The sequence below is a fragment of the Frankliniella occidentalis genome, unplaced genomic scaffold (assembly GCF_000697945.3).
Source record: "Frankliniella occidentalis isolate FOCC.00 unplaced genomic scaffold, Focc_3.1 Scaffold407, whole genome shotgun sequence".
Lineage (NCBI taxonomy): Eukaryota > Metazoa > Arthropoda > Insecta > Thysanoptera > Thripidae > Frankliniella > Frankliniella occidentalis.
Genome location: NW_026267529.1, coordinates 88770 through 101421, shown reverse-complemented (window position 1 = coordinate 101421; position 12652 = coordinate 88770). Strand labels below are relative to the sequence as shown.

Genomic DNA, 12652 nt, shown 5'->3' with positions numbered 1-12652 from the left:
TCTCTCTCTCTCTCTCTCTCACAAACAAACAAACAAACAAACAAACAAACAAACAAACAAACAAACAAACAAACAAACAAACAAACAAACAAACAAACGTACCTTTGAACTCATTTCACAAAGTGCTACCGTAATTCTAATAGAAATTTTGACCTTTGATGTAAAGTCGAATTCAGTAAATTCAATAAGGGGATCCCTTCCGAATTAACGGAATTCAGCTTTACACCAATGTCAAAATCTCTTTTGGACCAATGATGGAAGAACTTTTTGACGTGAAATCAAAGGTACGTCTTCCTGGGTGCAGTCCCATCGACGCCGTGGTCACTTCTCACCGAATGCTATCCTCCCGCAGGCCTACCTGCGCGAGCTGATGCGGGCTGTCAACGAGGACGGCGTCAACGTGCTGGGCTACAACATGTGGTCCTTGCTGGACGACTTCGAGTGGAGCGCGGGCTACACGTGAGTACCACGGAGGAAAAGTAACTTTTCAAAGTACGTTTCTGTTTCTTCTACTCCATAACTTTTGCGTTACTTGACTCCCTAACTTTTTAATTGACTTTTGAGTTACTACTTTTGCTCCGTGAGTGCACGGTGCTGCACGGTCTGCTGTCTTGTGCGGGGTGATATCGAGACGATGTTACTCCGACATCGAGTGAAATTACGGAGTGATTCACAACCCCCTCGGCACCGTTTCCACTCGATAATGATGTCTCCGCAGGCGCGAGTTCGGCCTGGTGCACGTCGACTTCGAGGGTGGCACGCTGGCCCGGACCCTCAAGAGGTCGCACCACTTCTTCAAGCGCATGATGGCGGACCGGTCCGTGCCCCTGGTGCTCGCGTCCGCGACGCGCAGCGCCGGCGTCACCATCGCGCCCTCCCTCTGCGTCCTCCTCTACTCTGCTGTCTCGCTGCTCCACACCCTCTCACATTAACACAAACCGAACAACAATCTGTGGTATTATGAATGTGTTTTTCTCTCTTCTTTCCCTTCTCACGCCTCACGCATTACAAGACAAACATTTGCTTGAACATTTATAATTCATGTGAAAAGAACAATCACTGCTGAGGAGGTTGATTTCAACTCAACCGATGCCCCACTAGAGAAGACGAGCTTTTCGGCGGTAACAAATAGGGTTTGAAATTTCCAAAATTTTCCGGAAAATTTCCGGAAATGAACGGAAAACTTTCGAAGTCTGGGAAGGACCCGACTCTGCCCGCAGCCGCTGCGTGCCGACACGCCCACTCAGCTACCAGCGGGAGGAGCAGCTGGGGGGGGGGGACTGGGTAGGCCTGCCTGCCGGACCCGCGTGTGCGGCGGGCTAGCCTACCCGGCGATTCACAGGCGCTCCCCGCCTCCCCGCTCAGGTTCGCTCGCATCGCGTCGCCGACACGTCGCGACGGCCTCCACAGCCCAACAGGAGTACCTTGTATGGAGGTGCGGTACGTTGTTGACGGAGCGCCTGTTCCCGCGATCACCCGACTTCGATAACCACTACGGTGCACTACACTACTTCCATTTTTCCGATTGTGTCGGTGCGGGTAGGCGTTCACTCTCCGGTGAGCTCTCTAATCTCACTGCAGGCGACACCCTCGAGCCCCGCTAGGGTTGGAAATTTCCAAAATTCAAAGTTTCCGAAAAATTCCCGAAAATTTCTAGAAAATAGCGGGAAACATCCAAAGTCTGGGAAAATTTTCATTTTCCCCCCTTTTTTTTCCAACCCTAAACCTCTCGTCTGAATTTGCCCATGAAGAGGGCTGTCGTTGTGACTTGTCGGAGATAATGCTAATGCGGCGTTCCTGTTTGAGGCCACAAAAATGTGTTGTTCCCGAACTTCAAGACGCACAAACAGCTGGAACCCCTTCACACTTAACATTTTCACGCTCGACTTGACCCGGTAGTGCAAAACGTCCGCACTTCAAAACGTGTGTGAACAAAAATTTTCTTAACTTTTACAATTTCTAAGCCGTCAGTGACAACACAAAATGGCTCGTTCCCTGGAGTGACAACTCGTATTCGCCCCCATGGCTCAGTCTCAGTCGGTAGCGTGGGTCGGCGGTTCGAATCTCCGGCGATCTGAAATTTTTCTCAGGCCACCAAATGTCAAATGGACTTCAAACCCGTCATTTCACCACGCCCCCCTCTCGTGGAGTTCCGGCAGCGTAGTGGTCCTCGTCCTGGTGGCACTGCGTCGAAGGTGACCATGACTCGGCTCTGGGACCGGGGTTCTACTCACGGCTAAAGCGGGCCGTGGGAGTTCCCTGTTCCTAGCACAACCGTCTCACAAACCCCGGGAGTATGTCGTCTGTTCTGACTGTGGTTGGAAGCGGCTGATCCATTTACGAACTCAGAAGCGAGGGGGAACCAACTTGGAAATTTGGTGAACTGTGAATATATTCAAATATTCAATGTCACTGAATACCAGTGAATATCATTGAATACCAGTGAATATTCACTGTGATTGTTGATTAATATCCTTGAATATTGATGAATATCGATGAATATTTTGAATATCTTGTGAATATTCGCAAATATCACCTGAATACCTATTAGATATTAACCAGCGGGTGCACCGTGAATAGTCGAAGTTGATGCCCCCTCGCTCAGAAGTCGCCAAGACTGCGGTGGGATGAGAAAAGTACTCCCCCATTTTTTTTTCTCGGGTTGTGGGAGAGAGGCGTAAGCATTTACTACTTCGAGCGGACTTACTTCTACAGTCGGTTCTAGCTGCCTGTGCCTGTGGCTGTGTGTCGGTTGTGGCTACAAACAGGGACGTGGGCTCGGACAGCTTGTCGGGGGAAAGGGGGGGGGGGGTGCGGCGGAGCCACCCCGTCACCCCTGCACGTAGACGGTGCACGTTGCGACGCGAGCGCGCTCTTCCGGCGACTTGTGAAACCACACCACACAACTCTGGCGCCGACCATAACCACAGGCCATAGCCAAAACATCGTCTGCTGGGCAGAGCGCTGACCTACGCCTGCCGATGACAGCAGGACACCTGAGGATTTCGGCTTTCTTTACTTGGCCGCACTTGAATGTTGTAAAGCCCGGAAAAGAAGTATTTTGGTGGCAGGAATTTTACCTGACCGTCTAAGAATCCGAGAAAGTGACCATACTGCATGTACACTCGCAATCTATAGATTAGCCTTGATAAGAAAATCAACCTAATCGGGTACGGAAAATGGCTGCGGGCGGTCTGGGCTATAACCATCAACACCAGCACTACAAGAATGTGGTTGGAACTGTGTGTGAACTTCTGAATCGGTACAAAGCTGTTCTTGAATTTATTGAAAGGGGTGTTAAACAGAGGGCATTGTTGAAAGTTGAAAAGATTTCTTCAAAGCCGGAGTTAAACCCAGATGGTTCAGAGTATCCAATAAATTTCTTTGTCTCCATCGGAACTATTATAAAATGTTTGTGTCATAAATTTGATGAAACAGGAGAGCATAAATGTGGCTGGTATGTAGCTGAAGTTCTTGCTGTTGGTCTCAATTTGATTGACCCAAAACTTTTGAATGGATTGTGTGAACCTATGTTAAACAGAGTTGGTTTAATATCTCAGGTTGATAAAAGACAAGCTATTATTACATATACGGATGAATTTGATAATCAACATGACGTTTTACTCTTAGGTAGCAAAATGTTTATATCTGGGAAACGAATAAATTCCAAAACGCACCTCAGTAGTATTGTTACCATTAACGACAAAGTTTATTTTGATGCGGTACCTGTAGACGCAGAAGAAAATGATAAACGATTTTCCTGGTTTGCCACTATAGGTTGGAAAAATGTTAAACCCTCTGTTGATTATGAAACGGCTGTCTCTGAAGCAGATCAACTTCTTTCTACTATAAAGACTATAATTAAAAATCCTAAGTCTCAATTTATTCGTGGCAAAGGGCAAGTAGTTCGCATTTTGAATCATGAGTATGGAGTGGCCTTAGGCCTTGTAAATGATAAAGGGAACCATTGGCAATCAATTCTTTTCCATCGGTCAAATGTTTCTGTCTTTAAATTTTTTCTTACAGATACTAATTTATGCACGGTTTTACAAAAAGGTGATAAAATACGATTCATTGCTGCTGCAGCTCCTTCTGGATATAGTACCCAGTGGGTAGCCTCATATATTGGCATAGATGTGGTAGGGGCAGCCAAAGATTTTGTTAATGGAACTATTTATGCAAATAAGGTAGAAACAGGATCAGTGGATGGGAATTTAAAGCCTTTTAAAGAAAAATCTGAAAGACCTCTTGAAAATTTAACGGGTAGATTAGATGTTATTAAAATTAGTACTCCCACCCAGAAGAAGGCTGTACCTACACCTAAAACCAAGGGTAACAAAAAGAAATCCCTGAAACATATCTAAGTGTATACTATCTGAAATTTTAAAAATTCTGTATCAGGCTTATCAACTGGGCACCCTTACTTGTTAAGAGTTCGCTTCTAATGTTATTCATTATCTTTTAATACCTGACTGGAATACGTGTCATTCAAATTCCACTTTTTCTAATGAAAGTAGAAGCTAGATATTAGCAAAAAGTATTGTATGAATTTTACTATGTACTTAACACATCATTTTATTCATGTTAAAGAGTTGTGTAACTGCTGCATTGTCCAGAAGTACTCAAACAACTCTTCCTTGTTATGAAATACAGATAAAGCGTGAGGAGTTCAGTTGCACAGTCAGCAATAAAGCAATGATGAGTTCTCTGCACTTTTAATTCAGTTATTGCATACTTTCTTGGCTTCAACAGGTGCTTGCCACAATTGTAAAAAGACAATAGAAACAAAATCAAAAGGAAATTCAAAACTTTCACACCTTCATGAGTCATACATGACATTCAAAACGACTTTGTTTTAAATGAGATTCTAACATTGCATTCTCAAATTTTCAAGTTACAGAAATTCAGAACTTGCACTACTTTTCAAAATTCTTCACATATGGACTCTACAATTGAATGACAAAAAACAGATGTACTACTGATTTGGCATCAAGTCACATTAAACAGTTCTTATTGCTGAAAATAACAAATCATGTTAGAGGAAAAGTATGCATCAAAATATTTGGCACTTTTAATACAAACTAAAAGATCTCAAGAGGAAAATGAAAATAGAAAGTGATAAAAAAGAGAAGAAAACAAAAACAAAACTCCTTTCACTACATTTGTCAATTTACTATGTTAGAATTACTGTAGTTTTCTAAACTTGACTGCATAAAATGCATGTAAAATTAAATTAGATAATGAAGCATCAGTCACTAATACTCTTTTCTCAAACCTGAGAGCCTTCTGAGTACATACATGTAATCATTTACCATATTAGAATTTCACTCAAGTGAATAGGTACCTAAAATGAGGCTGTGCTGTGATATGGCAATCTTACAGCTGGAATGAATAAAAACAAATCTTTTTAAATACATAGAAGTAAACTTTAAACTCAGCCATTCCTCACTCCAACTACAGCCTTTTTAACACCACACAATACATCACCCAATAACTGCAATGGTGCACAAAGTCTACTAACGTTTCATAGGAAAAAAAGTAAATGACTAGGGTGGAATAAAAATACAAACTGTTACGCTCCGTACATAAAAAAACAAAAACAAAAACCACAATCAAATGCAGTATTTCCAGATGACAATGTGAACAAATATTGTGAACTTTGTGATATTACACGATTAGTAGTACTGGAAAAAAGTCACCTAAAAGGACCTACAGAATTCCTGAATACTTGCAAAGAATTATGTGACTAAAAAATGAAAAGAGAACTGAGCAAGTTGTAAAATCTAGAAGCTGCAGGAAATGGAAGAGAGTCACTTAAAAGATTCTACAGTTTGAACGAAAGCTATGGAACATACAATGAGCCAAATATTCTTAAATGTTGTCAGATATTCTCCAATGTACGTACTTTTAAAATTTTATTAAGCTTAGCGAGTGTGCAAATGTTCCATTGATAATATTTCACTAACTAACAAATATTAATCATATGAAAAAAAAATGGTTGAAGCTCTAGCCCAACAAATTAAGGATAAAATATCTACCAAAGACAATAGTGCTATGTATATATGGCTGTACAATATATGTACTTAACTCAAAAACAAGACAACTTCCAGTTTGGTGGTAAACTAAACATTAACATGATCATAGAAATGTGTCTAGAACTTATCAAAATATATCACAGATTTCACCTACTTGACATAATTGTATTGAATAAATAAAGCACAAATTGGCAGAGGAAAGGAATGTTCTATTTGCTTACACGGAAATGCCCTTTTCAGGTGTAAAACTTCAATTGAAAGATTTAAACATAAATAAACAACAGGATGCATGAGCTTTATCCAAATCGCAGATTTACACCTAAAAAAGTTCCCATGTGGACCCTATTATTAGAGCAGATGGTTACCTCCATTACTCTAAAAACAACCAAAAAAAAGAAAACAATAACAAAACAAAACTAATGTTTTAAGGTAGTCAAACTTTAAAATTTTCTTTGCATTAACAGTTTGTTTGAGGATGCCTCACGGGCGCGCTCCTGCTGCAGCCCCTGCGCCCGTCGCTCTCCCTGGAAGACGGTTGGCTGGAGCTGGAGCTGACGCCCGAGTCGCTGGACCGCTCGCTGACGCTGGCGTTAGTGATGTGGACGCCCACGACCCCAGACACGCTGCTGGGCGCCGCCTGCTCGGCTCCCGGGTGGAGTCCGTTGAGGGCCGACGGGTGGAGGCCGTGCGCCTGCTGGTCCGCGGGTAGGCTGCCAGCATGGGCGCCGTCGCAGCTGTCCGAGCCGTCACCGTCCTTGAGCACGCCGGCCGGCCCGTCCCCGTCAACGGGAGGTCCCTTGGCCGCGAAACGCTGATCGGCGGCGTCCTGGGCGGCGGCGGCGGCCGTCGGGGACCCTTCCAGCGGCGCGGGTGGGGTGGCGCCCGGGGAGGGCAAGGGCCTCGCGCGCCGCGCCGACGAGGACGAGGATGACGTTGAACCGGTGCGCGGCAGCACCGGGGGGCCCGGGGTGCGGGGCGCCGCCTCCACGGTGACGCACTTGCCGCCCTTGCGCGCCACCACGTACGAGTCGATGGACGCGCTGGTGGCGCCGGCCCCCGGGACGGGGATGTTGGGGTGGTAGCTGGCGGCGGCCGGGGCGGGGGCCGGCGGGCTGCTCCGGCGGCCTTTGGGGACCGCCCTGGCGCACACCCGCGGCGCCCTGCTCGCGCCCGCCCCATGCTGGTCCAACAGCCCGGGCGGGAACTTGCCAGAGAGCGGCAGCGGCTGCGGCGCCCTGCCCAGGCCGAGGTCCGACCCGGAAGAGCTGTCGTACTCCTCCTCGCCGTCATCGACATCGTCGTCGTCGTCATCCTCTCCCCCAGAGTCAGACTCGCCATTGCTATTATCGGTTGCTGCTGAAACGGTAGAGAAGAATGCAGTTTGTACCAGGTTTATGTAGGAGGAGTGACAGTTCTTTATGAGGGCCGGGCACTCACTGCAATCATAGTCATGGAGAAGCCGAATAGCAGCTCGTATTTTGGCACGAGTTTCAGTCGATTTGATTCCCAAATAATCCAAGTCTTCTTCTCGTAGATCCTTGAATGATTCTATGTCCTCATACCCATTAAGAATGAACACAGAGGTACATTCCTGCAAACAGACAAAGGAAAAGTTACTAAAAGGGCAATCGGTTTACTGATCCAAGCATGTAGGAAATGGACATAAATAACATACTGAACGTGTAGTACAACAGAACAGTTTATGAGCCTTCTGAGTGCAAACCTTACCTCTAAGTTTACTCTTCTGAGAAGCTCTTCAACAGAATGTGGTCTACCCTTGAGATGCCCTCGAGAGGACTGCTGAGTGAGCATCACACTACCCGGTATTACTTCAACATTAATAAATTTGAAGAAACCAATATTTCCATTGAGACGCCCTCGCCACATGCCGCTTGGACTCATAGCGAGTATTTCGAGAATATCACCTTTCTGCAACAATCAAAATGCAATTAGAATTTGTCCAAGCTGAATACTGAATATATTATACTGAATTGGTTTGTATGTTTAGATTTTTCAGAATTACCTTAAATTTAAGGGCATCTCTATCATATGGGCTGGGGTTGTAGTCAACAAGAGCCCGAGCTCTACCTATTGTATGGTACACATCATGACTTGCAATTGGAGACAGGGAGCTCTCATTGCTACCATCTCGAACCAAGGCTTGAGTACCTGAAAATTAAGTTTGATTAGAAAATGACCAAACTAAAAATTTGTTTTCGGTCAGATGACCCTCCTGAGAAATAGGTAAATTGGAAAATAACAACCCTGCATGAATTCCCGACTATTATGGAAGGTTTCTATGGTGTGTTGCCACAGATTTAACCATACTTACTCGATCCTGAACCTGACGGCAAACTCTCCATTGAACTGGCTGCTGGGAGGTGCTCCATTGGAATTGCTTGTTCTGACTGGTCGCATCCCCTGTAGCACGATGGATTACTGCTGTTGTTACTAGAACCTGTCAAGCCCCTCAGTCTGGATATCTTCCGTTGAACATCTTGTCGTAGGCCCTTCATCCGTCCCACAAGTGAGATACTGCGTGGTTGTGACTAAACAGATACACAGATCATTAAAAAGTGACCAGGAGATGAGAAGTACTTCACTGCAGCTTTGAAACCATAATAGTTTCCTTGTAGGCAACAAACAAGAAAATACTTGCCTCAGTTTGGGTTTCAACCAAGTCAGGACTTCTGCAAGGACTGAGGGTCCCTTCGCTCTGGCTACTACGACACTAGAAACAACCAAGTGCATGATGAGAGGAAGTTAAAATAAAAGAACACAAGTGCATAGGACATTAACCGCCCTCCTACTGCATGATAGATAATAAACATTTTCAAACCAAATTGGGCTTAAATAATTATTCCATGATGTGCCACTTACTCGGTACTGATGCTTCTTGATTGCAGCCAACTGCTGTTGATCCCAGTGGTATCCGATAGACATGGCCGACAGATGGGAACTGGAAACAGAAGCAGGACATGATTAGAATGAAGACTGGTGCAGCGAGACACTTGTGCAGTGAGCGTGACTGTGCAAGACGCCACTGTGAGAAATTCTTGAAAGGGTTTACAGGAAAATTTTCCATGACGTGCGCCATACAATAATGACTTTTAGTTGTAAAATTTATCGACTTGGGATTCAATGACAAGAAAGAATGAGCTGTAGGAAATTTACAGCAAATTCTGTAAATCGCTGATACAAAACATGTTGTAAATTTCCGAAGATATGTTTCACAGTGCTGGCGCCCACCTCATATTGTGCACGTCGGAGCAGCTCCCGCGCTGGTCGTGCTGCGCCGGCCCGGGCCCCGGCCGGCCCCTGCTCCGGTCCCGTCCCTGGAGGCCCTGCGCTTGCCCGCGGGCCCGGCCCCGGCCGCGGCCGCGCCGCTGCAGGCTGACCAGGCGCATGCCGGGGACGTGGCCCGCAGCGGGCGCCGCCGTCCCTCCCAGGGAGATGTCGCCCGCGCTTCGGAGACTGATCACGGCCTCGTCCAGGGCGGTGGGGCGCAGGTTCAGCGTCAGGCAGGTCCTGGTGCACGTCAAGAAATAAAAACCCGACTTCAGTTATTTGATATGTTAGGGCAAAAAACAAGCACGAGTCTATACCGTGAGAAATATTTTTGGAGTGTACGGGCGCGAAAATTTTCTGTGAGAAATGTTGTAAGCTTACGATTTTAAATTGTTCAATTACAAAATTCTTTTGACTCTACGTTTTCAGGTGAAATTCTTTAACAAGCAAAAACAGTTCAAAGTAAATTTACAGTATCAATTGAACATTTACCAAATCGATTGTCAATAAATTGTCGAATAATTACAAAAAGATGTTGTAAATTAACGAAAAAAATAAATAAATCACAGTGAATTCTTATGGAACAGAAGTAGTAAAACCCAGGTAGCAAGGTCTTGTTTTTTTAGCGCATTTCTGTCGCACTGATGCGCGGCTCTGCTCCCTGAGAGGAGCCTCGCGTACCTTCCGTTGGGGATGACGCCCCCCGCGGCCGTCCCGGGGATCACGCCCATCAGGAAGTCCTCTGGATCGCTCTCGTAGGGCGGCTCGTCGTACCAGTGGCCCAGGTGCAGAGGCCCGGCCTGGTGGCCCTGGTGGCCCTGGAGGCCCCCCTGAGGCGGGGGCCCCGCGCCGAGCTGCCCGCCGCCCTGGTGCCCGGCCTGGTGCCCACCCGAGGGGCCCGCCCCGGGGGCGCCCGCCGTGGCCGCCATCAGCTCCGTGTCGTACATGTAGGTGTCGTCTGCTGGAACAATTAAAACAAGGCGACTGTCACTTCACTTTCCCACAAACAATCCAACGTGAACATTGTGAATCTACAAGAAAAATGCGCAATTAAAAAAAATAAATTATTGTAAAGTTGGCAAAAAAAAGTTTATCGTTAAACAAAGAAGGAAACATAAAATTTGTGAATTTACAAAAGATTATGAGCCCAATTAAGAAAAACTATAAGTGACTTGTAGTTATTTTAATTTATAAACAGGAACGGGCCTAGAAACTCACCAAGTCGGGTTTGGGGATCCAGTCTCAGCAATCCTTGACGGATGTCTCGTAGTATCTGGAGACAAAACAAATTGTTGTAAAAAACTAAACACTTTTCTAAAGCCTAATGTAAACGGGAGTGATAAAGAAAAACGGGTGATATTTTGGTGCAAAAGCGTCTCTAGAATAAGTTCAACGATGAAAATATTTTTTTTTAAATGCTATTCTGGTTACAATGGGAGGGCTGGAAAGTAGATATAAGTGGGGGGCAAGTGGTACGTAGCTGTACGAGCCCTACTTACCTCCTCGTGTTCTCGATGATACCGCTCCTTCTGGCGGATAGCATCTTGCAGTTTAAGCTAAAAACACACCAAAAAAACACACAAAATAGTTAGACCACATTGTGATTTTACCCAAAAAGTTCTAAGCTTATGTAGATAGCAGGCCAGACAAGCAAATGTACACTACTAACAAAACCTGAGAAGAAAAATCGGGTTCAGGGGGCCACACAAGCATCTTAGCAGTGTGTCCCAATTCTCTTTGGAGAAGAAGCCCAAGGCCTAGCCCGGGGCCTAGCCCCTAGCCCATCGCCATAGACACAATCTGCCAAGCAGTGTGCATTTTTCACCCGGTCCGGAGCCATTCTCCCCTCTCCCCGACCACCCGACCCGACGACCCATCCCCCACTCACCCTGTGAATGGTCTCTTCAAAGTCCGCCTGGGGCCCCCTGGGCCCGGCGGCGCCCGCCCCCGCCGCCCCACCGCCCCCGACGCCCCCGACGCCACCGCCGTTCAGATGAAGCAGCCTGTCGTACTCCCGGAGGTCAAGGAACTGCGGCACCAGCGCGGCGTCCCCGTCCGGCGTCGTCACCTGCACAACAGAGGGCGGAAAGTGAGAACAGGGGGTGAGGTGGAGGGGAGGGGGTGGGGACTTGAGGGGTGGGGGCTAGAGGGGTGGGGGCTAGAGGGGTGGGGAAAGGGAAAGGGGGCTCGGAGGTAGCGGGGCGAGCCTGCTCGAGCCGGGCAAGTCAAGAAAGTCTTTCGCGCGGAGAGTCTTCGAGTCCATCCCTCCTCACGCCGCCGTCCCGCTGGGAGGTGGAGGTGAAGCAAAAGACGAAAACCGCAACAACAAAAAAATAGTGAGAAAAAACACAGCACTGGACTGCACAGCACGAGCGCAGTGGGATGGGGAGATCCCCCCCTTACCCCCGCTCAGCTCGACCCCGGTTGTGCCTCCCGAGCTGATTTTGCCCGGATGGATTAGGTGTAATAGGGGGCGCCTCAGAGCGACTTAGCGTTTCCATCTCCGGCCAAAGAGGGAAGGGAAGGGAGAGGGGGAGGGTAGGGGGCAAGGGGTAAGGAGCGAGAAGATTGAGGCTACACTACAGTGTGTTGAAAGACAAGTGCATATATGCATCCTGGTCGCACAGAAATAAACGTTTTATTTTAATTTTCAATTTTTTTGGGAAATGTTACAAGAAATTTGTTCCGTAAAACAGTGTAATATGGACCATGCGTGGTAAAGTGGACCACCCTATTTTTTTTTATATTCCGCTTCTGCTCGAATCGTGCTACCACTCAGTTCTGTTCCTGACAATGCTGAGCGACAGCTCAGTGGTTGAGCAAGTCAAGCAAAGCCGGACAAAGGAATAAGAGGGTGGTCCGCATTACCCCGTATGGTCCATATTAGCCTGTTTTACGGTTTTCAAAGTCTCTTAAATGTTTCAAATTTTTTTTGAAAATAATTTAATTTTTTGTACATTGTTGTGCGAAAGTTTTCAATTTTTTAAATTTTTTCAGACTTTCAAGTCCCTACAACGCAGACATTGCACACTTACCCTGGCGTAGATCTGGTGCGCGCGGTGCTGGCGGGGCGAGCAGTGCTGCAGCGTGAGCCCCGGGTGGCCCTGGTGGTGGTGCCCCAGGGTGGCGTGGCCCTGGTGGTGCGGCCCCAGCGTGCCGTGGTGGCCCAGGGTGGCGTGGCCGGCGTGGCCCCCGGGCCCCCGGCGCGCCGTCCGCCCCTTGCTCTTGAGCCCGCGCAGCAGACGCGACAGAGCGGTGCGCTTCTTGCCACGTGCCGCCTCTGAAACCAAAGAGTCCACATGTATCACACATAAGATTATCAACATTTC

At 47.0% G+C, this 12652-nt stretch overlaps 2 protein-coding genes across 4 annotated transcripts in view; one reads left to right on the top strand and one right to left on the bottom strand.

Moving 5' to 3' along the window:
• Positions 1-78: 78 nt before the first annotated feature.
• LOC127751277 (beta-glucosidase-like) lies at positions 79-965 on the top strand. The gene is made up of 2 exons (XM_052274552.1): positions 79-459; positions 719-965. Exons 1-2 carry the CDS (start codon positions 371-373, stop codon positions 930-932), a joined length of 303 nt encoding a protein of 100 aa, XP_052130512.1. The 5' UTR covers positions 79-370; the 3' UTR covers positions 933-965.
• Positions 966-4699: 3734 nt separating this feature from the next.
• LOC113202267 (uncharacterized) overlaps positions 4700-12652 on the bottom strand; it is a 31628-nt gene continuing 23675 nt past the window's right edge. The window contains exons 5-17 of one of the 3 annotated variants that reach the window (XM_052274549.1): positions 12359-12603; positions 11212-11391; positions 10823-10879; positions 10542-10596; positions 10005-10281; positions 9285-9563; positions 8916-8994; positions 8695-8766; positions 8368-8584; positions 8059-8204; positions 7764-7964; positions 7473-7626; positions 4700-7391 (exon numbers count right to left, since the gene is read on the bottom strand). In XM_052274549.1, the coding sequence (XP_052130509.1) occupies positions 6493-7391; positions 7473-7626; positions 7764-7964; positions 8059-8204; positions 8368-8584; positions 8695-8766; positions 8916-8994; positions 9285-9563; positions 10005-10281; positions 10542-10596; positions 10823-10879; positions 11212-11391; positions 12359-12603 (2861 nt within the window). In that variant the 3' untranslated portion in view covers positions 4700-6492. Of the gene's footprint in view, positions 7392-7472; positions 7627-7763; positions 7965-8058; positions 8205-8367; positions 8585-8694; positions 8767-8915; positions 8995-9284; positions 9564-10004; positions 10285-10541; positions 10597-10822; positions 10880-11211; positions 11392-12358; positions 12604-12652 lie in introns of all 3 variants that reach the window. The other 2 variants (XM_052274547.1, XM_052274548.1) reach the window with 2 other exon arrangements.